General features: G+C 41.2%; 2 protein-coding genes across 8 annotated transcripts in view; one reads left to right on the top strand and one right to left on the bottom strand.

The window, feature by feature from the left end:
- CF3H1orf112 (chromosome F3 C1orf112 homolog) overlaps positions 1–5024 on the bottom strand; it is a 44801-nt gene extending 39777 nt beyond the window's left edge. For 2 of the 3 annotated variants that reach the window (XM_042926385.1, XM_042926386.1), the window contains exons 1-3: positions 4852–5024; positions 2011–2050; positions 846–934 (exon numbers count right to left, since the gene is read on the bottom strand). In XM_042926385.1, the coding sequence (XP_042782319.1) occupies positions 846–934; positions 2011–2050; positions 4852–4962 (240 nt within the window). In that variant the 5' untranslated portion in view covers positions 4963–5024. The remainder of the gene's footprint in view (positions 1–845; positions 935–2010; positions 2051–4851) is intronic. The other variant, XM_042926387.1, reaches the window with a different exon arrangement.
- METTL18 (methyltransferase like 18) lies at positions 4973–7887 on the top strand. 5 transcript variants are annotated; one of them, XM_042926403.1, is made up of 3 exons: positions 5178–5277; positions 6533–6864; positions 7216–7887. In XM_042926403.1, the coding sequence occupies exons 2-3, from the start codon at positions 6744–6746 to the stop codon at positions 7848–7850; spliced, it is 756 nt and encodes a 251-aa protein (XP_042782337.1). In that variant the 5' UTR covers positions 5178–5277; positions 6533–6743; the 3' UTR covers positions 7851–7887. The 5 variants fall into 5 exon arrangements, with proteins under 5 accessions (XP_042782334.1, XP_042782337.1, XP_042782333.1 ...); XM_042926400.1 differs by lacking the exon at positions 5178–5277 and adding an exon at positions 4973–5167 and having other exon boundaries at positions 6533–7887; XM_042926399.1 differs by having other exon boundaries at positions 6533–7887.
- Positions 7888–23144: the final 15257 nt, after the last annotated feature.

Genomic DNA, 23144 nt, shown 5'->3' with positions numbered 1-23144 from the left:
TTGGAAGCACCCAAGATGACTTTTAATATGTGAATGAATAAACAACCCGAGGTACATGCAGGCAATGTAGGCTATCTTGCATTCTGTCGAACACAACTGCAATCTGGCCTCGTGATATTTTAGGAATATTCTCGTTTATTTCAGAGTAAGCGTGTTTTTGGAGCCTCAGATCAACATCCATTTTCCGGCCATCGGTCCTCAAGTTAAATTGTTGGCACCAGCTCCGCAATGTGTCCCAACATACTTTATTAACCGGAGACAAACTGGTTGGCAAGGGAAGGATCGATGTATTACAACAGCTATGTTTTGGATAAGGCTTGAATTGTTCACTCATTTGAGGATGACAAACTTTATCGTTTGTCCCAGGCACCTCCATGACAACTTCTGAGGTTGAAGAAACACTTGGCTCCATTTGATGTTCTTCCTTAGGTTCCTCATTAACTGGAACCAACGTGAGCACCACAGTTTCTCCCTCTAATGCCTCCTCAGATATATTCTGCTCGTTGTTTTCATAAATTGAGTATGCCATTTCCAGGGATACTCGGGGAAGGCCTCACTGAATAGCTTTAAAATACAAGAGTGTTTAAAGTAGCTACAAATAATATAAATTCAATTAATGAAAGATCTATACTATTTGAAAATATAAGTTTTTAATCACCTAATGATCACCCTAACACCATGTTCTCACAGGAGATCTATTTCTTACTACCTTATTTGTATTTCAAATATGTGTGATACGCTTGGAAAAATGGAGCCACAGTTAAGAATAAATTATCTAAAATTGAGGCTAGATATAAACAGCCTTTATAACATGTACATTGATTAAAATAATAATAGTACTATACCTTTGGCAACACTTGTGAGAAGAAAGTCTGTTCCAATGTCAGGTGGTTCATATGAGGTAAAAACATTTCCACGATAATTTTTAGAATTTCTATAAAGTGAAATAGCAACATATTTTGTAAGAAAATTAAGTTGTATCAGCCAACAAAGATCACTGCTCCTTCCCCAAATCCAAGAATCTGTAAGTACTACTAATCCAGAACTTTGTACAGTTTCAAAATGCCACATTCTATGTAGAGAAACTATTAAGTAGCTGAAATAATAACACAAAAACAAAAACTCAAAAAAACAAAAAAACAACCCTGTATGTCCAGCCACTGAGGACCACTTAATGGATGTGCGTACATCTACTGAATAGGATTTGGTATCTTTAAATTATTAAAAATAAATAAATAAAATTATTATTAGAGATCATTTGAAACCATAAAAAAAAATTCACAATACTTTAAGGTTAAGTGAAAAGTTTCCAAAATAGTATAATCCCAATCTTAATACATATAAACATGAATAATAGATAGCCTGGGAAGAATATACAGAACCAAGATGAGAACGTTCTATACCAAAATCTTATTGACCACTTTAAATTAATGGGTGTTCCATTATCTTTTCTGTTTTCATGCATGTTTCAAATTTTCTACAATGAATAACTCTTATACTCAGGATGAAAAGTAATTATTACTTTAAAAAATTAAACCCAACAGGCTACATAGATTGAAAATTATAAATATTCCACAACCAAGTGAAATGTAAATAAGCTAACTCAAAATATATGAGTAAACTGTGGAGTCTAGACTTTAATTCATCCCTTCTCCCAGCTAAATAAGTAAATAAGCCAACTAAGATTAAGAACAGAGATGAAGATGAGAAAGTCACCCTGAAAGCAGACCGCAAATTATGTTTTATATAAGTCTGAACAGTGTCACAACTAACATTTAAAATTTACAACGTGCTTCTTACATGTGCATTATCAATAGATTTGGTATCCACCCAAAATAGAATTTAAATAATTTGAAGGAATTGGTCATTTTAAGTAGCTGAAATTTACAGAGGCTGGAGCACTACAAGAAGAAGACACTTGAAGGGAATATGAAACTGTTACTGATATACATACGACTCAGACCTTAATGACATCAAGGTAAATCAAACAATTAAGATAATTTTACTTACGAATATGCTCGATCCAATTGTCAGAATGCTGATACATAGAGTAAAAAAATTAAGGAAGATACGAGTATCACAGTAATAGAATATTCACTACTAAGAATCAATCTAAAAAGTAGCCTTCTTGAAGTTGAAGCAATGATCAGTAAGAAATTGAAATTAGACTCAAACTGAAATTAGACTGGCTTAATTTTGCTTTTTTTTTTTTAATTTTTTTTTTTAACGTTTTTATTTTATTTTTGAGACAGAGAGAGACAGAGCATGAACGGGGGAGGGTCAGAGAGAGAAGGAGACACAGAATCTGAAACAGGCTCCAGGCTCTGAGCAGTCGGCACAGAGCCCGACGAGGGGCTCAAACTCACGGACCGTGACCTGAGCCAAAGTCGGGCGCTCAACCGACTGAGCCACCCAGGCGCCCCTAATTTTGCTTTTAAAAATGTAATGTTATTAGGTAAATAAACTACAATATAATGAATGTACCCAAGGAAATATTTTCAAAATTGCTCAGGGATAAAACTGTCTTTTCCAACTACATGTAGTCGACATACCTTTGACAGATGAGGAACAATACTATACTAATCCATAGGCTTCTGGTTTCTAACACAGGAAAGAAATTTCTTCTGCTGAGCACCTCTCCAGCACTTTATTTGCACCTGTCTAAAGCCACTCAACACGTTCTACCTTCTTTTCATATTACTTGTGGACCTATCTTACCAACCTGATCAGTCTGAGATTCTTTTGCACACAGCAGATGCTTGCAAATAAGTGACCAAAAATTACTCTATGTTCATTACAAAAGTTAACAATAATCGCATTATGAACTGTACACTTATAACCCTCAAGAATTGTTGGAAATGTTTTACTGCGTAATAATAATTAAAGAATATGTCAGCAAGAAAAATGAATAAAGTATAATCCCATCACACTAATACAAGAATGGATTCTTCTGACACCTTACTTTGCATATATGGATTTTACCGCAGCAATCAAAATGAGGCATAACTCATTTTAAATCTTTCTTGCTTCAACGTTTGCTTTGAGTGATATAGAGCGAGCAGGGGAGGGACAGAGAGAGAGAGAGGGAGACAGAGAATCCAAGCAGGCACTGTGAGCACAGAGCCAGAGGTGGGGTTCAAATGCACAAACCACAAGATCATGACCCCAGCTGGAACCAAGAGTCGGATGCTCCACCGACTGAGCCACCCAGGCACCCCCCTAACCCATTTTAGTTCAGTAGGGTTGGATTTGTCTTATGGAAAAATTTCAGCAAAGGCCCAAAAGGTTCCAGCCTCTTCCAAAATTAAACATAAGTTATGCTTACCTGGACATGCAAGTAAAGACTGGAAAATAAATGTAAAACGCAAAACATGAAAATAATTAGGTTTCGATGATGGTACTATAGATTAAAAACTTAACTTTCGTTTGTTGAAAAGTGTTAAAAACTGGGGCGCCTGGGTGGCTCAGTCGGTTGAGCATCCGACTTTGGCTCAGGTCATGATCTCACGGTCCATGAGTTCAAGCCCTGCATCAGGCTCTGTGCTGACAGCTCGGAGCCCAGAGCCTGCTTCAGATTATGTGTCTCCCTCTCTCTCTGACCCTCCCCATTCATGCTATGTCTCTGTCTCAAAAATAAACAAACATTAAAAAAAAATTAATAATAAAAAAAAGAAGTGTTGAAAACTGGGGGAAGAACAAACAGGTTTAGGTTCTTTGGAACGTTAAGTTTGAGATGCAAAACCAAGCGGGAATGTTGACTTCCAATTATTGACGTCATCCATAAACCTGAGGGGGAAAAGAGGAGCCCTGTTCCTTATCTTTGTTCCCCCAAAGCATAACACCCTGGCGGGGTATGTGTTATGTGCCCAGTAGATGTTCTGGGGTGGGAGGATGGCTATATTTCCCAAGTCAACATCCTTGAGGATGGCAATGCACAATGACTAAGAAAGATCTTTGGTACCTAAGTGGGATTTTGCCACTGCCTATGTGAATGACTTCTGCGTAATGGTAATACATTACATTTGGCTTTAGTTGTAAAAAATTATTTGAGACTCTCTAAAGTGAAGCCCATTTTTTTCTTTTCAGTGTGGCTTTATGTTGAAGGTGAGCTCAAAGATGTTAAAAAAAAAAAAAAAAAAAAAGATTACCTTTCAACACAGAGGGGTAGGATTCCAGGCGCCATTTACAACCGCAGGACGACTACAAAACAGTATGCACCTGCGCAAAGGAGGCATTAACTAATTCGAGCCTGGCAGATGAAAGCCAATTACAAAAGGAAGCAACTCCTAACCAGCAATAATGGAACAGAGTTCTGAGAAGAAGAGTAACATGTTTAATGACTGGAACTCTGCACCATGGCAGAACTACATCTTTTAATTCTCCTAATACTGGGGAAGGTATTCCGATGCCCCATCCATTCGAGAGACAGGAGGTCAGAGTATCTACCTCTTAGGGAGTCAGCGCTCACCTTACAGCTCAGGTCTGAGCACCTGCCCTCCCCCCCGCCCCCCCCCCCGTTACCCCAAGGAAAGGTATTTACATTTAGTTACACGTGACGAGCACAGAAAAACCCAAAGGCACAAACGCCCGGAAAAAAACCCGCCACATCCACTGCCAAAATCATCGGGTCCACTGCGAGCCCTTCCAGTGCCGGAGGGAGGCGTGCCTTCGGCCTGGGCAGCCCCGGTCCCCTGGGCTCCCCCTCCTTCACTCATCTCTCCAATCGACGAGGAAAGGAGAGGGTTCAGGCCGCAGGAACACAACACGGCCCAGCGGCGAACGTGACGAGGCGGGAGAAAGGCTGGAAGGGCCGCCCCACACCCCATTCCAGGTGGAGGTGACAAAGGATATAAGGAGCCGGGGCAGGACAGACGGCAGTTCCCGGCGGCATAGCTCCTGCGACCAGCCACTTAACTCTTCCAGCCGGACGGCGCTCGCCGCGACCGCGCGTTCCTGCGACATCTTTCGCCCAGGAACACGCCTTCAAACCCGTCCCGCCAACGCCAAGACCGGAAACCGCCGCCGTCCCGGCGGGCCTTGCGAGCTCTCCGCCGGCACCAGGACCATAGAGAGGAGGCGGGTTGCTGCCGTTCCGCGGTGAGCTCGGGCCGCGCCCGGCCGGGAACAGAGCCGGGCTTGTCTGGCCCGCGGAGGACTCGACTCACAGGTGCCCGCTCTCGGTCCCGAGGGTCTGCGCCGCGAGCTGGGCCCTTCCTAGGCGGCGAGCGTTCTCAGGGCTGCGGTGCCGGAAACGTTGCACTGAGGCGCTTTGGGGAGGTGAGGGCGGAAGCCCCCAGATTTGCTCGCGTCTGTCCCCCGGGGGCGTGGAGACAGCGCACCTGCGGCCGGGGTGGCCGTGGGCCCTGCAGCCAGAAATGAATCCAAGCCCCAAGGCGCGGTGGGGTCGAAACAGGCACCTTTTTACCCGCTTCGCGGGGCAGCCCGGCTTTGTACATTTTGTGTTAAGGGGGACAGAGACCCCGCCTGCCGGAGTTGTGCAAATTGAAGCTGATGGTGTATAAAGTACCCAGCGCGGTAGATACCGTGAGGGGGCTCAGTACATTGCTTCCACTTTCGAGGGGCCTCTCCGGTCAGTGCCCTTACTTTGTGTTTCTCTACCACCAAACGAATCTTTACTAAGTACTCCAAAATTCTCCTACTCCCGTACACCCAGGGCTGCTGGTCTTCGCTAAATGTTTGTAGGCGGGGCTCATTTGGGGGAATTGACACACACCAGAGCCTCCCTGTGCGTGTTCTTATGAGGGATGCTCATTTGCCAAAATCAAATCTTGAAGACCTGTTACTTGAAACAGTTACAGACTGAAGTGAAGAGATTCTGGCGGTTTAGGAGGTAAACATGTTTGAGCAAGGTCATGATTAAGTGGAAGACTCAATCAGGCATGTCATTTCCTGCCCGAGAATTTTGGACTTTTTTTTTCCCCCCTAGTTGTTGATCTGTTGTCCTTCAGTTTTTACAGTGTATTCTCTTCTCCATTTTTTGGACCCTGAAGGGTGTGTGTCTGTGTTTTCAAACCTTTTTAAATATTTGTTCATTCATTCATTCATTCATTCATTCATTTATGAGAGAGACAGCATGCGAGCCGCGGAGGGGCAGAGAGAGAGAGGGAGACACAGAATCCGGAGTAGGCTTCAGGCTCCCAGCTGTCAGCACAGAGCCTCACACCGGGCTCGATGTCAGGCATGGTGAAATCATGACCTGAGCTGAAGTTGGATGCTTAACCACTGAGCCATCCGGGCACCCCTGTGTTTCCAAATCATTTTATCTCCCTCACCGTTCACAGCTTTTACAGCAAAAGCAGCTGTATGGTGGAGAGGGGGGCTGTTTAATGTTAAATTTTAGTGAAATACGGCATTTTACCTTTTCTTAGTCTTTTTGTTTGTTCATTTTAAAGTGAGCAAGCTCTATGTGTGGCTTGAACCCAAGACCCCAATGTCAAGAGTCACGTGCTCTCTGGACTGAGCCAGCCAGGCACTCCTCATTTTACTTTTTAATTTTCTTTTTTTTCTGCAGACCTAATTCAAAAGAAGAGCAGAGATCTCTTAAGAAGTCATTTGGAAACATCTCTAAATATTTGTAACTGTGTATAAGCAGCTAAAGAAAACTTAACCCACAGCAAAACTAATTGAATAATTGAGGCAGGTTTATGTATGTGTCATCAGTTCTGTCCAGAAGCTGAAGAATCTTCCTCTGAATTTAAGGATTGTGTACATTTCGTGAGAGAATGACTTTTCAATTTAATTTCACTATAGAAAACAATCTGGAAAATGAATTAACACCCGTTGGACATGGAGTTTTGGCCCTGGATTCCTCCAAAGAGTCTTCAGTCTCAGAAAGTAAAAAAGGTAGGGACAAAAAATGTTCTACCGAACAGTTTGACTTGCCTCAGGATCATGTGTTGGAACATAAGCCAGTGGGAAATGCAGCTCCCTCTCAAGACACAGAGAACTCACTCAGCGCAGCTAACAGTTCAAGTAACTTAGAGCCATGTGAAAAACATCCCTGCATGAGAGTTGCCAAAGAGCATGCTATGCCCGAAGATTTCAAGAAAGTGTTAGAAAATAAAGTCCTAGAAAGGTTACCAGGTCTCCCCCATGTTAATGTATCGGTAGTGAAAACCGTCTTGTTGAGAGAGAACTGCCCTGGAGAAAACATAGTTTCGCAAAGTTGTTCTTCTCACTCTGATCTGATTACAGGTGTTTATGAAGGAGGCTTAAAAATCTGGGAATGTACCTTTGACCTGCTGGCTTATTGCAAAAAGGCCCAAGTGAAATTTGCTGGGAAAAAAGTGTTGGATCTTGGCTGTGGAGCAGGGTTGCTGGGTATACGTGCATTCAAGGGAGGGGCCAAAGAAATTCATTTTCAAGATTACAACAGTATGGTGATTGATGAAGTAACCTTACCTAATGTAGTGGCTAACTCTACTTTGGAAGAAGAAGGAAATGATGTCAACGAACCAGATGTGAAAAGATGCAGGAAATCCAAAGTAGCACAAGAATTATGTAAATGCCGGTTCTTTTCAGGGGAGTGGTCTGAGTTTTGTAAGCTTGTACTAAGTAGTGAAGAATTCTTTGAAAAATATGATCTCATTCTTACCTCAGAAACCATTTACAACCCAGATTACTATGGTTCTTTGCACCAGACATTCCTCAGATTATTAGATAAAAACGGACGGGTGCTTTTGGCCAGCAAAGCACATTATTTTGGTGTAGGTGGAGGTATTCATCTCTTTCAGAAATTTGTAGAAGAAAGGAATGTATTTGAGACTAGAACACTTGAAATAATTGAAGAAGGACTAAAGAGATACCTAATTGAAATGACTTTTAAGTAACCCAGTTAATATCCACTGAGTGTCCTAAGTGAAATAAAGAGAATAATCAAAAACTTGTCTTGAATGTTTGATTTCTGCTTTGCTATTATTTTTTCTGAAAGTATATTTGTTTGCTTATCCAAGTAATATACCAGCTATCTACTAACTCTAGTCACTAAGTGAGACGAGAAATAGTGTCCCGAGCATTTGATGAGATCTAGGAGGTTATTTTGTGGGAAAGTTTTCTGTCCCCACCTTCATTCTATTTGACCTTTCTACCACCTTTCACGTTACATAAATTTGTTTTCAGAGAAAACTGACACTTCTTATTTCAAGTTTGAGTTTCTTCCCAGGCTTCATTAGTGTCTGTTTACATGAAGTGCCTGGTCAGATCACCATGCCCATCATTCTAAGGGCATACATACACATCACCAAATGCTAGTGGACCTAAATATTAGACTGAAGGCCTTAGGTAACTAGGAAGAAATTTTTGTTTTGCTTTTATATTCATTTATCTCGTATACTAACAATGCTGAGCAGCTGAATTCACACTAAGGTGGAGGAAATAAAGGGGAGTCATGGTAGTATTAAAGTGACACAGAAAACTAAAAAAAAATTAAAAAAATGTTTTAAAAGACAAAAAGATCACAAGTTGATGACCAAAACTTTCACCTTAAGAAAACAGAAAAAGAAGGGGCGCCTGGGTGGCTTAGCCGGTTAAGCGTCCGACTTCGTCTCACAGTTTGTGAGTTGGAGCCCCTGCATCGGGCTCTGTGCTGTCAGCTCGGAGCCTGGAGCCTGCTTTGGATTCTGTGTCTCCGTCTGTCTCTGCCCCTCCCCTACTTGTTCTCTGTCTCTGTCTCTCAAAAACAAATAAGTGCAAAAAAAAAAAAAAATTTAAGAAAACAAAAAGAAGAGCAAACTAAACCCAACAGAGGCAGAAAGAAGGAACTAAAGATTAGAACAGAGATAAGTAGAGAATAGAAACACAATAGGAAAAAATCAACAAAGCCCAAAGTGGGGTCTTTGAAAAGATCAACACACCGGATAAATCTTTAGCTAGACCAATCAACAAAAAGAAGTCTCAAATTATTAAAATCCATGATGAAAGAGGGGATATTACTAATGACCTTATAGTAATGAAACGTGTTTTAAAGAAATTACACAAGATCTAACTAAACGAAAAGACACTGTGCTCAGGGTTGGGAGACATACTATTGTTAATTCCCCAAATTGACCAATTCAATAGAATCCCTAACAAACCCTCACCACACACACTTACCAACTTTTGTTATCTCTTGTCTTTTTCTTGATAGCTACTCTAACATCCGTGCATCTGAAAAGCATCTTACAACCTTAAAAGGCATAAAAACAAATATTGAAATATATTGAACTTAGAGGGGCACCTGGGTGGCTCAGTTGGTTAAGTGTCTGACTTTAGCGCAGGTCAAGGTCAAGATCTCACAGTTCGTGAGTTTGAGCTCCGCATCTGGTTCTCTTTTGTCAGCACTGAGCCTGCTTCAGATCTTCTGTCCCCTTCTCTCTCTACCCCTTCCCCCCACCACTTGCTTGCTCTCTCTCTCAAAAATAAACATTTAAAAAAAAGGGGGGGGTGTGCCTGAATCGCTTAGTCAGTTAGGTGTCTGACTTCGGCTCAGGTCATGATCTCCAACTTGTGGTTCAAGCCCCATGTCAGGCTCTGTGCTGACAGCTCAGAGCCTGGAGACTGCTTTGGATTCTGTGTCTCCCTCTCTCTCTGCCCCTCCCTTGCTCACACTCTGTCTGTCTCTCTCTCTCTCTCAAAAAAAAAAAAAAAAAAAATTAAGAAAAAAATTTTTAAAAAGAAAAAGAAATATATTGAACTTAGAATTAGGCCTTTGAATCTCTGTATCACAGTGTTAAAGCAAGATTTTGAAAATCAAACTTTTTAATTTTGATACCTATGCATTCATATGCAAGAAATATATGTGAAAAATAATACAAAGAGATCTCGTAGAACCTTCACCTGTTCCCCCATTTTCTCCCAATGGTAACATCTTGCAAAACTATAGTACAATATCCAAACTAGAAAACTGACATTGATCCTGTCAAGATATAAAAGAGTATCGTCACCACAGAGATTCCTTCTGTTGCCCTTTTTAAGCCACACCCACTTTCCTCTCTGGTTCCTTCCTTAAACTTCTTGAAACCACTGACCTGTTCTCCATCTCTGTAACTTGTCATTTAAAGACTGTCCCACAAATAGAACTACAGTATGTAACCTTTCAGAATTGGCTTTATTTCAGTCAATATAATATTCTATAGATTCATGCAGGCTATTGCGTGCATCCATGGTTTGTTCCTTTTTTTCCTTTTTGTTGTTAAATAGCGTTTAAAAAAAACTTGTAATGCTTATGATTAACCCCGTATAGCCAAATAAGTAGGAGACCTGAGGGAAAAAGACTAGCAAAGGAAAACCCCAGATACTGGGGAGCATGGTCTCCTTACTAGTTAAATAGGAAAGAAGAGACAAACACATTTTGGTCCTAGGGTGAAAATTTTCACATTCGACATTCCTGAAGTTGGGATCTGCCTTCCTATCTATAACTATACCATAAGTGTTTTTTTTTTTTTTTCTTGGCTGTACCTAAAATAAAACTACAACTTGGCCTCAATGAAACATGATATTTACCGGACATCAGGTAGGCACTTTATATACCATCTTGCTTCATATAACCTTGTGAAGTATATTATCATCCCCAGTTTGGTAGTTAGCAAGTAGTTTTCAGCATTTACTATACGCTGGGCTGAAGAACTTTACATAGACTAACACTTAATATTCATAACATCCCTGAATTAGGTTATAATTACTATCTGCATTTTATAAAGGAATTGAGACTCAAGGAAATAGGTGATTTGATCCCAATCATTCCTCACCTTGAGCCAGAATCTTAACTGAAATCTTTTATTTTTATTTATTTTTTTTTTTTGAAAGAGCTAGAGAGAGCACAAGCAGGGGAGGGGCAGAGAGAGAAGGAGAGAGAGAATCTGAAGCAGGCTTCACGCTCAGCACAGAGCCTGACCAGGAGCTCGATCTCACATCCCTGAGATCATGACCCGAGCAGAAATCAAGAGTTGGTCACTCAACTGACTAAGCCACCCAGGTGCCCCGTAACTGAAATCTTCTTCAAAGCTTTTCTCTTTTCACCAACCCAGTGCTCTTAACCTTCCCAATGCCTGTTTTTCATCACAAATGTTCCTTAGCACCCTTTTATTATCCTGAAACAGAAGTCATAGTTAAGCGTATTTACACACATCATTAAAAATTAACAGACTCTCTGGGGCGCCTGTGTGGCTCAGTCGGTTGAGCGTCCGACTTCGGCTCAGGTCGTGATCTCACGGTCCGTGAGTTCGAGCCCCGCGTCGGGCTCTGTGCCGACAGCTCAGAGCCTGGAGCCTGTTTCAGATTCTGTGTCTCCCTCTCTCTCTCTGACGCTCCCCAGTTCATGCTCTGTCTCAAAAATAAATAAATGTTAAGAGAAAAAAAAAATTAAGAGGCTCTCAAACACAGAGAACAAACAGGGTTCTGGCAGGGTGTTGGGGGGGAATGGGCTAGATGGGTGATGGGCATTAAGGAGGGCATTAAGGATGAGCACCGGGTGTCATACGTAAGAGATGAATCATATATGTAAGCGGTTCTAATCCTGAAACCAATACTATACTACATGTTAACTAACTTGAATGTAAATAAATAAATCAGATTTACATAAATCCCTATGTATATGTCATCATATATATATATACACACACACACACACATACACATATGTATGTATATAAAACAATAATGAAGAAAGTCATAAATAATTTTTATCTTATCAGGTCAATGTACAGGTGTAGTGACGGAGAAGACGTAGTACCCCAGTGCCTGGGGTACCATTACTGTAAATATCACAACAAAAAAGACTTAAGATATAAATTACGGCTACTAAGGATGCATAATAAGCTTTCTAATCTAAAGAGTTTAACTTAATCATCCAAAGAGGCATATACATTAAGACAATGAGTCTTGGCGTCCAATACCTTGGGTTAAAATTCAGTTTCCTCATCTGTAAAGCAGGGTTTATAATAGTGTCTCCCTAACAGAGTTCTTTTTAAAAGTAATAGTTAATATTGAGCACTTATCGTGGTTCCTTCCAAATGGTTCCCTGTATAAACGGAAATTATTATTTTGTCTCATAATATTTAGTCATCCCGTTTTCTCAAATATGAGGCCTTGTTCCTGTTTTGTTTTGTTTTTTTTTTTTAACTGGGTTTGTGCCTTTACAGTTTACAAATCCCAGTTCAGAACTTGGAGAAACAAGTAAATTCCAGACCTTGCACTGAGCATTCCAACCTCCATTTTCTCCCTTCACCCCTCACCCCCTCACCTTGCAGTTTCTAAGTTCCTGTCTTCGGATGCTTTGGCACTGCAGATCTTTAAGGATGAAGAAAAATACATTTTGTGCAGTTGTTTCTAAAAACTCAGCCCCACATAATCTGTGTCTGCCTTTAAATTTCCCCTTTCTCAGACATGCCTGGATCCTTAGCTCCATTTCCACAGTGGCACAGATGGCTTTCGGCCCTTGCTCAGAATCTGAAATATTTGAACCGGTGGTTAGAGCTACAGAGACAAGTATTCCCATGCGACTTCCCCCTGGACACTGGACACTGTAGCGCTGATCATCGAAGGGGCACTGCAGTCAGGTGGCTACTGAAACCCGTCCCTATTGTCCTGGCGCACAATTCTGGAAACCTAACATCTCCAGCTAGCCATAAAGGACACGTATAGGTCTAGCAATTTCCTCAGCCCACTCTGACATCTCCAACAGGCTGCCACCAGCGAGGGCCAACTCCTGCTCCCAGTGTAACAGACATTCATCATTCAGCCATCTCTCAATCTGAGGCTACAAAGGACAGGTCAATATGCCTTAGAACGTGACAATAAACTCACCGCTCTGAGAAATTTACTCAGTCAATGAGATACATAGAAAAAAATATTATCCTCATTCTGTTCATGGAAATCTGAGGCGGGAAAGGTCTTGGCTCATTCAGATTCTTTATTTGTGTCTAAAATGTCTAGAACTCAAAATTCTTCTAGGTCTCTGCTAGCCTAGGCTAAATAACTTCTGGTGGATCTCTACCAACTTGATTCTGAACTTGTTTTTAATAGCATGAAGAAGACTGTTTGGGGTAGGGGGCATTTGTTAGGGGAGAATTTGTGTGAAAAGTTAGAATAAAGCCTACAAACTCAAACCATACCCAATTGGTCACTGGCACACCACATTCTCATTAACCCATCTCTATGCCAGCTTTTTTTATTATCCAGCCTCTGTGTTTTAAGAATCTTCAGAGGGAGTCGCATTTTCAGTGATTTGAATTTCTCTCCAGAGCTTTCCACAAATTGAGCTGTGTTTCCTGTTTCCTTTGCTGTTTTCAAGCTTCTCCAGGAGTTTTTACAATAAGAACCAGAAAGATTCTCTGTTCTAAGGAAACTACCCCAGAGAAACATTTTCTAGGAAGAGTGGCACAGATGTTTCTAATGCTCTCAATTTTAGTTCCTTTAACAGGAAATATGTTCAAACCTGTATTTTAAACATTAAGCCACCACTCTCTTCACTTTGCGATTATTTTTTTATTTTTCCAGAGTGGGAAAAAGATCATATTCTGTGACCTCCCAACATTAGAAATTCTCCTTCCCTGTCTCCTGCAGTCCTGTAGTTTAGCATAAAGAGAAATAACCTTAGTTAAAGTGAAAATCATTAGAGATTTTCATGGCTCTAGTAATTTTACTTTGCTGTCATCCATTTTATCACATAGACATTTTACTCAATTGCTTAAAATAAATGACAAGCCAAATGTGAAAGCCTGAATAAAAATTAGTTTACCCAAAATGGTTTAAAAAGACATCCTGAATGGGCCCACTATTTGGTCATATATAAACAGGTATGCACAAGTTTTCTATCTCTCGGAAATATTTTAGCAAGAGGAAGAATTGACCCCTCCTGGGTGCCAACCCCTTCGTGTTGAATTTTCTCCAACACTTGGAAATCACAGAGCATTCTGCCCTACTCTAAAGCCTTAATGTGTTCTCATTCCAACAAGAATTCACCAAGTACTTACTTGGTACAGAGAAGACAATTTGTGTCTTTAACAATTCCTGTTAGGGGCGCCTGGGTGGCTCAGTCGGTTAAGCGTCCGACTTCAGCTCAGGTCACGATCTCGCGGTCCGTGAGTTCGAGCCCCGCATCAGGCTCTGGGCTGATGGCTCAGAGCCTGGAGCCTGCTTCGGATTCTGTGTCTCCCTCTCTCTCTGCCCTTCCCCTGTTCATGCTCTGTCTCTCTTTGTCTCAAAAATAAATAAACGTTAAAAAAATTTTTTTTAAAAATCATAATTCCTGTTAAAGAAATGCAATGCTTGGAAGAAAAGTTGCATGTCGTGTAGTAACTGAACACACTTCCAGTTACACCCCATTTCTCCTGGATCTTTATAGAAGTGATGCGATGAAGAGACAAATCTCCAAATATATTTGACTTCTGTGTACCCCTTTTACTGTGACTTGGGCATTTCCTTCGTTAATTAAGGGGCTTTGTCAAATTTAATTAATGAGGGATCAGAGATGAACTAACAGGAAACAGAACAATCTAGATAACTGGTAGCTTTGGACTCAAGACTCAGAAGAAGAGAGATGTACGACAGCAGGCAAGCAAATAAGCAAACAAAGCCAGGGAAGGAGAGGGGAGAAATTAAGAATGATAGTGAGACAAACAGGGAATTACATGAATTAAAATTTAGAGTAGCAGAGAGAGTTCTGGAAAAGGTAAGATGGCGGAACTCAAGGAAAAAGTTCAGACAATCAGGGAGTCAAGAGTTGCCTGGAATTTGCCCAGTAGTTGAACTTTTAAATGAATGAGTAGAGGAGAAATTGCTGGTGACTCATGGCAGAGGAGCCAGTCAAGGGACAGGGTTGGGTTGTGGGACTAAGGTAAGAAGCCAGTGAGAAGCATTGAATGCCAGCCCAAATGACCTTGCAGTGGCCACAGCATTTCGTCCTAGCCAGTGTTGGTTTATGGGACTACACTGCTGAGCTTTATACATAGAATGACCATACATCCCAGGATGCTTGAAGCAGTCCTGGGTTATGCCTGTTGTCCCGTCTGGTTTAAAGTTCCAGCACTCTCAGGGGCGCCTGGGTGGCTCAGTCGGTTAAGCGTCCGACTCCAGCTCAGGTCATGATCTCACGGTCCATGAGTTCAAGCCCTGTGTCGGGCCCTGTGCTGACAGCTCAGAGCCTGGAGCCTGCTTGGGATTCTGTGTCTCCCTCTCTCTCTCTGTCTGTACCCTGCTCGTACTCTGTCTCTCTCTGTGTCAAAAATAAATAAACATTAAAAAATGTTAAAAAAATAAATAAAAAATAAAATAACATTCCTGCACTCTCAAAAGTTTACCGATTTGGGTGAGCCTATTTCTATCAACCCACTGCAACACTATCCTTAACTTTACAATGGTGTGGAGTAAGTTGTAATTGAAAGAAAAACCACTCCGTAAGTATTAGCCTCCAATTATGTGTTAGGCATTAAGCTTGAAAATGGCACCGAGCTTGAAAATGAGATAAAATGATATGTCACTTGCTTCTAGCGAGCTTCCGATCTAGGGTGGAAATAGTGACACGATTACTGAACCTCTTGTGTAGATGTTATACATTCTGGGTAGGCTCCTGACAAGCTTGTCCTTTGAGCTGTAGAGGAAGACCATATGCCTGTAATGGGGTGTACAAGGGAGACAATGGAAGGGGGAAAGGATTGATACTGATTATTTCCCAGTATCAATCAGCTGGTGGCAACTTGGTAGATTTTCAGACACAAACAGAAGTTGGAAGATTGATCACAGAGTTAGAAAATTTTGCCTTTCTTCTTTTGGCTCTGAACTTCAAGAATTAAGACAGTCCTGAAGGGGCAGACGACCTCTGCCAAGTGGAGGTAGGCTATGGGGAGCCAGAAGTGGAAGATGACTAACCTATATCTAAAAAGGGGAATGCTAGAACACTCCCCTCCTCTCTCTAGTTAGAGTCTTTCTCTAGCTAGATTGTAACAACCTCTTGATCTAGAGACTTTGTCTAACTAGATCGTAACAATCTCTCAATCTGGAGTCTTTCTCTAGCTAGATCGTAACAATCTCTTGATCTAGAGTCTTTCTCTAGCTAGATCGTAACAACCTCTAGATCTAGAGTCTTTCTCTAGCTAGATCGTAACAACCTCTAGATCTAGAGTCTTTCTCTAGCTAGATCGTAACAACCTCTAGATCTAGAGTCTTTCTCTAACTAGATCGTAACAATCTCTAGATCTAGAGTCTTTCTCTAACTAGGTTGTAACTAGATCTCTAACAGTCGTAAAGGCCAGGGGTTTTATTTTCTTAGGGGGAATTACCAGTTCCCTTACATAAATATGCAAGCAAACTAGTCACATGCAACAGGAGAGTGGCCAGAATGGCAGTCAGTGTTGAGCTAGTGCCAGCATAGTGGAAAAATTATTTCGGGCTAGTGAGGGAAGACTTCTCATGAGAGATAACACTTGACCTCGGACTCAAAGATAAGTGGATTTTCATCAGACTCATTGAGGAGTGGGGTTGGAATTGCAGAGAGCTGAGTGCTAACAGGAAGGACTAGTCTGTGAAAAAGCACTGGACCCTGGGAGCATGTTAATTCATTAATTCATTGAACATTTATTGAGCACCTGCTTCGCCATTTCTAGGTTCTGGGGCAGGAGAAGAGTCTGCATTTCTAACAAGTCTCAGGTGATGCTGATGCTGCTGGATTATGGACGGTACCCCAAGAAGCAGAGCTCCAAATCATGGAGCTACATGACCTAGCCAGATGTGAAGCTGGCTCAGAAACTGATAAAAGCTTTGAAAGTCAATATTTTTCCTGTTAATGGTCGCCATCAGTTAAATTTCTTTGAAACTTCATCTTACCAAGGTAAACCATATGCTCTATGCACACTTTTAAAAAATGGCATCTTGTAAAATAATCTCATGCAGGTTAGTACTTTAGTTTTAAATTGTATGATTGAGACGGAATTCTCTAAAGAGTGAGTTCAGTCTTTTAACAACCTACACCCAAGATTCAAGGAAAATGCCACCCATCCTATCTGTTAAGTCGGTAACAGATCCCTGATCATAAACCTTTGGGTTTCACTTACCACAGGTAATGATCAATCTGTAGAGTGCGTTTGTTTCTTGCAAGGAGGTGACCGTGATGTATTCCGAGTGAAACTTAGGCGCAGGCTCTTAATTTAGTCTGGTTGACTGAGAGATTGCTATGTCTATAAAACTCTCAGGGAAAGCAACAGAAACCTTACTGACATTTTCACACCAGTATGTTGTGACTTTCTATTGTTCCTTAATCACTAAGCACATCTCAGAACCAGCAGCACAGAGCCAAGATAAGCATCCAAGAAAGCAACAGGCTGGGTGGTGTGGTAGAAAGGCCACTGGAATAAAAGTCAGACAGACCTGAGTCCTAGACCTGACTCGTGCCCTTGGTAACTGTGGCCATGCCTTTCATCAAATGACTAAGATCTAATAGTTTTGTCCTCAATCAGATACTGGTATTTGTTCTGTTTATCCCCCACTGAGTTTCAAATGTAATATTGTATATTAAGGTTTCCTATAAATTTGTGACCTTAGTCTTTAAAACCACTGGTCTTGACTCATGTTTCCTTATTGTTCTCATATTTGACTAAAACAAACTTTACTAGTGCTGCCACTGCCTTTATTTAGTTAATTGCTTCCTTTGTTTATCTCTCTGTAATCGAGGATTTCCCAATTCACCCAATGCAAATTCAACCAATGCTAATCCATTCGACCCATACCACACACAATAGTTTTCACAGCACACTAATTTCATCTCTTCTCTTCCTTGATTAAAATCTTTAATCACTTCCCATTTTCAAAGACCATGATCCCCAAATGGGGGGATATAAGACACCATGTTGTAATACAGGAAGAAAATACTGGACCGTAACACGTGTATTCATTTTTTTTATGTAAAACATAAAAAGAAATTAATTCTTGATTTATCTCCATGGTATAAGACACACCAGGAGGTTAGTACCATCTCTGAATACTCCCCTAATAACTGTCTCTGTCTTTATTTATATAACATCAGGACCATGAAGACCATGTCTCTAAGAAAGAGCGCTCATGAAGTCTTCATAAAGAATGATAAAAGTGGCGCCATCATGGAAGACTTTCCAGGGAAAATGTTGAAGTGTGCCACTGGTTATTCCCAGGGCAGACTGCCTGACAGACTTCTGGAAAAAAGCTCTAAGTGCCTGAAAAAGGGGCCAGTGTCTTACCACATCGCTCTTTTATCTAAGAAATTTTAGAAGCTCTCTATTATCTCAAGGATAAAGTTGTAATCACTTAGTCTGCATTCAAGATCCTGCTTAATGTAGCCAAAAACTACCATTGCTGTCCTGTCTCTAAAATATTGGTATACCTATTCCACCCAAAGCAATCTTTCATTATCAAAGGTTACTCACCCCATTGTGACTACCTGCTCTTCTTTTCACTCTTAATTTTATTTTTTCTTTCAGTTTTATTGAGGTATAATTGACATCCAGCCCTGCGTGAGTTTCAGGTGCACAGCATGACTTGATTCACATGCCTTGAAAAATGATTGTCACAAGTTGAGCTAACATTCATCATCTCATATAGATACCAAAAAAGAAAGAAAGAAAAGGAAAAGTGTATTTTTTCTTGTGATGAGAACTTTTAGGATTTATGCTCTTAGCAACTTTTAAACATACCACACATCAGAATTAACTATAGGTATCATGTTGTATATGACACCCCCAGCGCTTACTCATCTTATGACTAGGAGTTTGTACCTTTTGACCTTCTTCATCCAATTCTCTCACTCCCTACAAATCTGATCTCTTTTTCTATGAGGTTTTTTTTAAGTCCACATCTTATAGTACTTGTCTTTTCCTGTCCAACTTATTTCGCTTAGCGTGATGCTCTTAAGATCCATAATGGAAGGATCCATTGTCATAATGGAAGGATTCCCTTTCTTTTTTGTGGCTGCATACCATTCCATTATGTGCGTGTGTGAGTACATGTGTGTGAGTGTGTATGTGTGTACAACATATTTTCTTCTATTTATCTGTTGATGGACACTTAAACTGTTTCCATATCATAGCTATTGTGAATAATGCTACAACAAATATGGGGCTACAGATATCTCTTTGACATAGTGATTTTGTTTCCTTCGTATATATATACCCAGAATTGGAATTGCTAGATTGTATGGTGGTTCTATTTTTCCCTTTTTTGAGGAACCTCCACACTGTTTCCCCATTTTTCTCTTGATTTTAACATTCTACCCCTCATTTGAGGTCTACCTTAAGCCCTCCCTCTGTGAAGCCTATCCTAATCTTTTGATCCACTATATTGGCTCTTTTGTCTGAACTTTTCTGTAATATGGCTGTGTAACTCCAAATGAAAATGGTCATATAATTTATCACCCACACTGGGACGCTTGAGAGTAAAATGAGGGAGCCTTAATAACAGGCTATCAGATATAAACAGGTATAAACTAGGACATCAAGTATAAACTCGGACTGTTGTGTGCAAAACAGTGCCCCCTGGTCACAATAATGCTCATTACTCTCCCAGTGATGGGAGAGCACAGAAAAAAGTCCTCCAGCCATCTGAATGCCAAATTTTGCTCTGAAGTTAGCAAAAGGCGATAATATATGAAAAACTGGCACGTGGAATTTTAAATAATTTTTTTATTTTATTTTATGCTTTACTTGGGGCTGGCTTGCTTGTATTTTCAGGGAAGTATGGGACAGTCATACTGTAACCAACCATGATCCTTCATCTCAAGCCGATAGACACAGGCACATGATGCAGCAATTGGTGCCTTGGTACCCTCTGGGTCTTTGACCTTCAGATTAGTCAGTTGTGCCCGGTGTAGACCATCCACGCACTCTTTTCGCTGTCAGTTCTCAGAAGATTATTTCCAAGCCTGAAACAAAGGAAATCTGGCCTATTCTTCATGATGTCCCTTGACTGTTACTTTATGCTGAATCAAATAAAGCACGGCCTCTTTAAGGAACTGCCATATCTTACTGGGCACCATTGCTTCCTTTAAGGCCTTACTCTCTTTAGTGGGCACTGACAGGGCTTCCATTGGGCACCACTGGTTCCAGTATCTCTTGCCAAGCACCAACACTTTCCAGAGGGCACAGCTCCAAGATACCAAAGCTGTTCTGATGTGAATGCGCACAGAACTTTCTGCCCCCCTCCCCCACTTTTTTGACTATATCCTGTTAGTGCAAAAGCTTCTTCAGGTATATTGAGAATTTTTTTCTTCCCTCTAGCAAGGCATTCACCTCCACCTCCTCTGGACTCTGTTATGAGTTCATTACAGATATGGGCAGGTGCAGAACTGGGAGGAAGTTGTCGTAGTGAGAAAACAAACCTTCTTCCCATCACCTAAGGATCTGCTACAGAACCAAGCTCTTTCTTGAAAATGGATTAGTCCTGGGGCGCCTGGGTGGCTCAGTCGGTTAAGCGTCCGACTTCGGCTCAGGTCACGATCTCGCGGTATGTGAGTTCGAGCCCCGCGTCGGGCTCTGTGCTGACCGCTCAGAGCCTGGAGCCTGTTTCAGATTCTGTGTCTCCCTCTCTCTCTGACCCTCCCCCATTCATGCTCTGTCTCTCAAATAAATAAATGTTAAAAAAACAAATTTAAAAAAAATGGATTAGTCCTGTCCCGGGTAGGATTGTCAGAAAAAATACAAATATTTTACTGGACATATGAATACTAAAAAAGAATTTGTTGTTTATCTGATACCCAAATTTAACTGTATGTCCTGTGTTTGTTATACCTGCTAATTCTAATAAACCTACACCCAGGGGACTCCTCAGTCCTTCATAGTTGTCTTTTGGTGAATCCAGTTAAGACTCAAGCCAAAAGTCCACCTACGTTTGTTTATACCAATGCAAATGTTTGTCTAGTTTCCTTCATGGTAGATCAACTGACATAAAGGTCAAGAATATGAAGAATGACATTGGAAGTACAAACATGCCCTGTGTTGGGAAGGAAATCACCTTTATGCTAAAAAGGAACTGACCACTTACTGTCTTAAGTGACCGTGGCCAGTCCTCATTCACGAGGTAGCAATATGCCTGAGCTTGTAAAAAAAGCCTGAGCGTGGGCAAGTATGTTAGAGAGCCTGTAAAAAAAAAAAGCCTGTAAAAAAAAGCCTGAGCTTGGGCAAGTATGTTAGAGAGGTAAGAGGGAAAGCAGGGGAGTATGATATCTTGGAAATGGACAGATGAGTGGAGGGAGAGATTGCCAGTGTCAAGTGCTATAGGTTGGCCAAGTAAGATGAGTGCCGTTGAATTTAGCAATGTGAAGGTCAGGGGTGATATTAATAGGAGCAGTTTTGGTGGAGTGATTGTGATGAAAGGGAAGCATACATGGAGTATGTTCAAAGGAAATCAAGAGGAGGGCAACTAGGGACAGAAATCACGTATGACTAGTTTGAGGAGAAGAGAAATAAGGTGATGGCTGGAAGGAGAGGTGGGATTTGGGGAAGAGTTGCCTAAGCTGGGGAAAAAATAAAACACCGGATGACTTGATGGAAGAGAAGGAAAGAAAGAAGGGAAATGAGGGAGCAATGGCCCTGGTTGACAAGAGATTATATTCAAAGCCATGTGGAAGGGTTGGCCTTCGAACACAGAGAGTGCATCCGTGGTAACAAGAGGAAATGCAAAGTATATGGTACGGGGAAGAACTTTGTAGAACTTTGTAGAAATCTTCATTCGGGGGCGCCTGGGTGGCTCAGTCGGTTGGGCGTCCGACTTTGGCTCAGGTCATGACCTCGCGGTCCGTGAGTTCGAGCCCAGCATCGGGCTCTGTGCTGACAGCTCAGAGCCTGGAACCTGTTTCAGATTCTGTGTCTCCCTCTCTCTCTGATTCTCCCCTGTTCATGCTCTCTGTCTCAAAAATAAATAAATGTTAAAAAAAATTAAAAAAAAAAAGAAATCTTCATTCGATGGCTCCTATTTTTTCAGTGAAAATAGCAATGTTATCCGTTAAGACTCAGGGCAGGGAAGAAGATACTGGAAGTCTGAGGAGAGAGGGAATGGTGTGAGCAGTCATCTAGACAGTAGGGGAATGACTAGAACTTGGGAAATGTACCCTGATTAGCAGGTGACAGTGTAGGGACCACTTGAAGTTCATACTTATGAATTTAAAGGAAGACCAGTGAGTAAGGTTTTGTGGCTTTTCTCCACCCATGACCAGCCACAGGGTTGGAGACAGAGTAATAGGCAGAGAATGAGATTTACATAGCTTTGGGATTTAGCCAAGAGAAACCAATGGCATAGAGTTCAGTGACTCATCTGTATGAGAACTGCATCTGTGAACTGCCCAGCAGACCCCGGATAGTAACACTTAGCAGAATCCTTGCACGGTGTGCATTGCCTGAGATAAAAGATTAGTGTGAACACACACGTACGGTGCCTCCAACTGTGCTAAGAAGGTGATCTGGTCGAGATATAGTCCTTCATAAGAAACCCTTCTAGTCTTTCCCACTCATTGGCATTTCATACCTTTTTTGCATCTTGCCGACTTGGATCAAGATGAAAAACATAGGTTGGTTTCATCTGGGGGGATTTTTCCATGCACATATCAATGCTTCGGGCTTTCCTATATTAGAGCATTGCTGTTTCCTCAGTTTTGATTGCTGATGAGGCTAGAAATAACGTATGGTCTCTGGCGGCTCTGAAAATTTCTGCACATTGACTAACCCATCAACTACCTTTGCTAAACTTCCACTCTGTCAAGTCTCTGTCTGATATGAGTGTAAGTCACATACTTTGTATGACTTTGTATTGGGTAGGTACTAAGCACTAAAAACCTTTATATCTAGCTGGTGAATGAGAGAAAACATTTTTCTAGGAATCTAGAAAAAAGCTAGAGTCTGGGTGGTTAGGGCAGGCTTCACAGAGGTAGGTCTTGAGGTGTAGAAGCAGCTAGATTGAAAAAGAAAGGGAAGCCACTTTCTAGAAGGTACTGCTGTAAAGAAGATTTGTTAAAGAAAGGCTGAAGGTAGTGTTCTTGAAAACGGTTGAGCCAAATCCTAAAATCTTAAGACACTTTGCCTTTGTCTTTGGGACGATGGAAAACAACTTAAGGTTTTAGCAAAGTGTTGTGAAACACTGACTCTCTATTGCTCTCTTGATATAAATTAATTTTTAAAAATCCTGATGCTAGAGCA

The sequence above is a fragment of the Panthera leo genome, chromosome F3, assembly GCF_018350215.1.
Source record: "Panthera leo isolate Ple1 chromosome F3, P.leo_Ple1_pat1.1, whole genome shotgun sequence".
Taxonomy (NCBI): domain Eukaryota; kingdom Metazoa; phylum Chordata; class Mammalia; order Carnivora; family Felidae; genus Panthera; species Panthera leo.
Note: the sequence above shows the minus strand (reverse complement) of the source record. Positions and strands in the feature narration are given on the sequence as shown.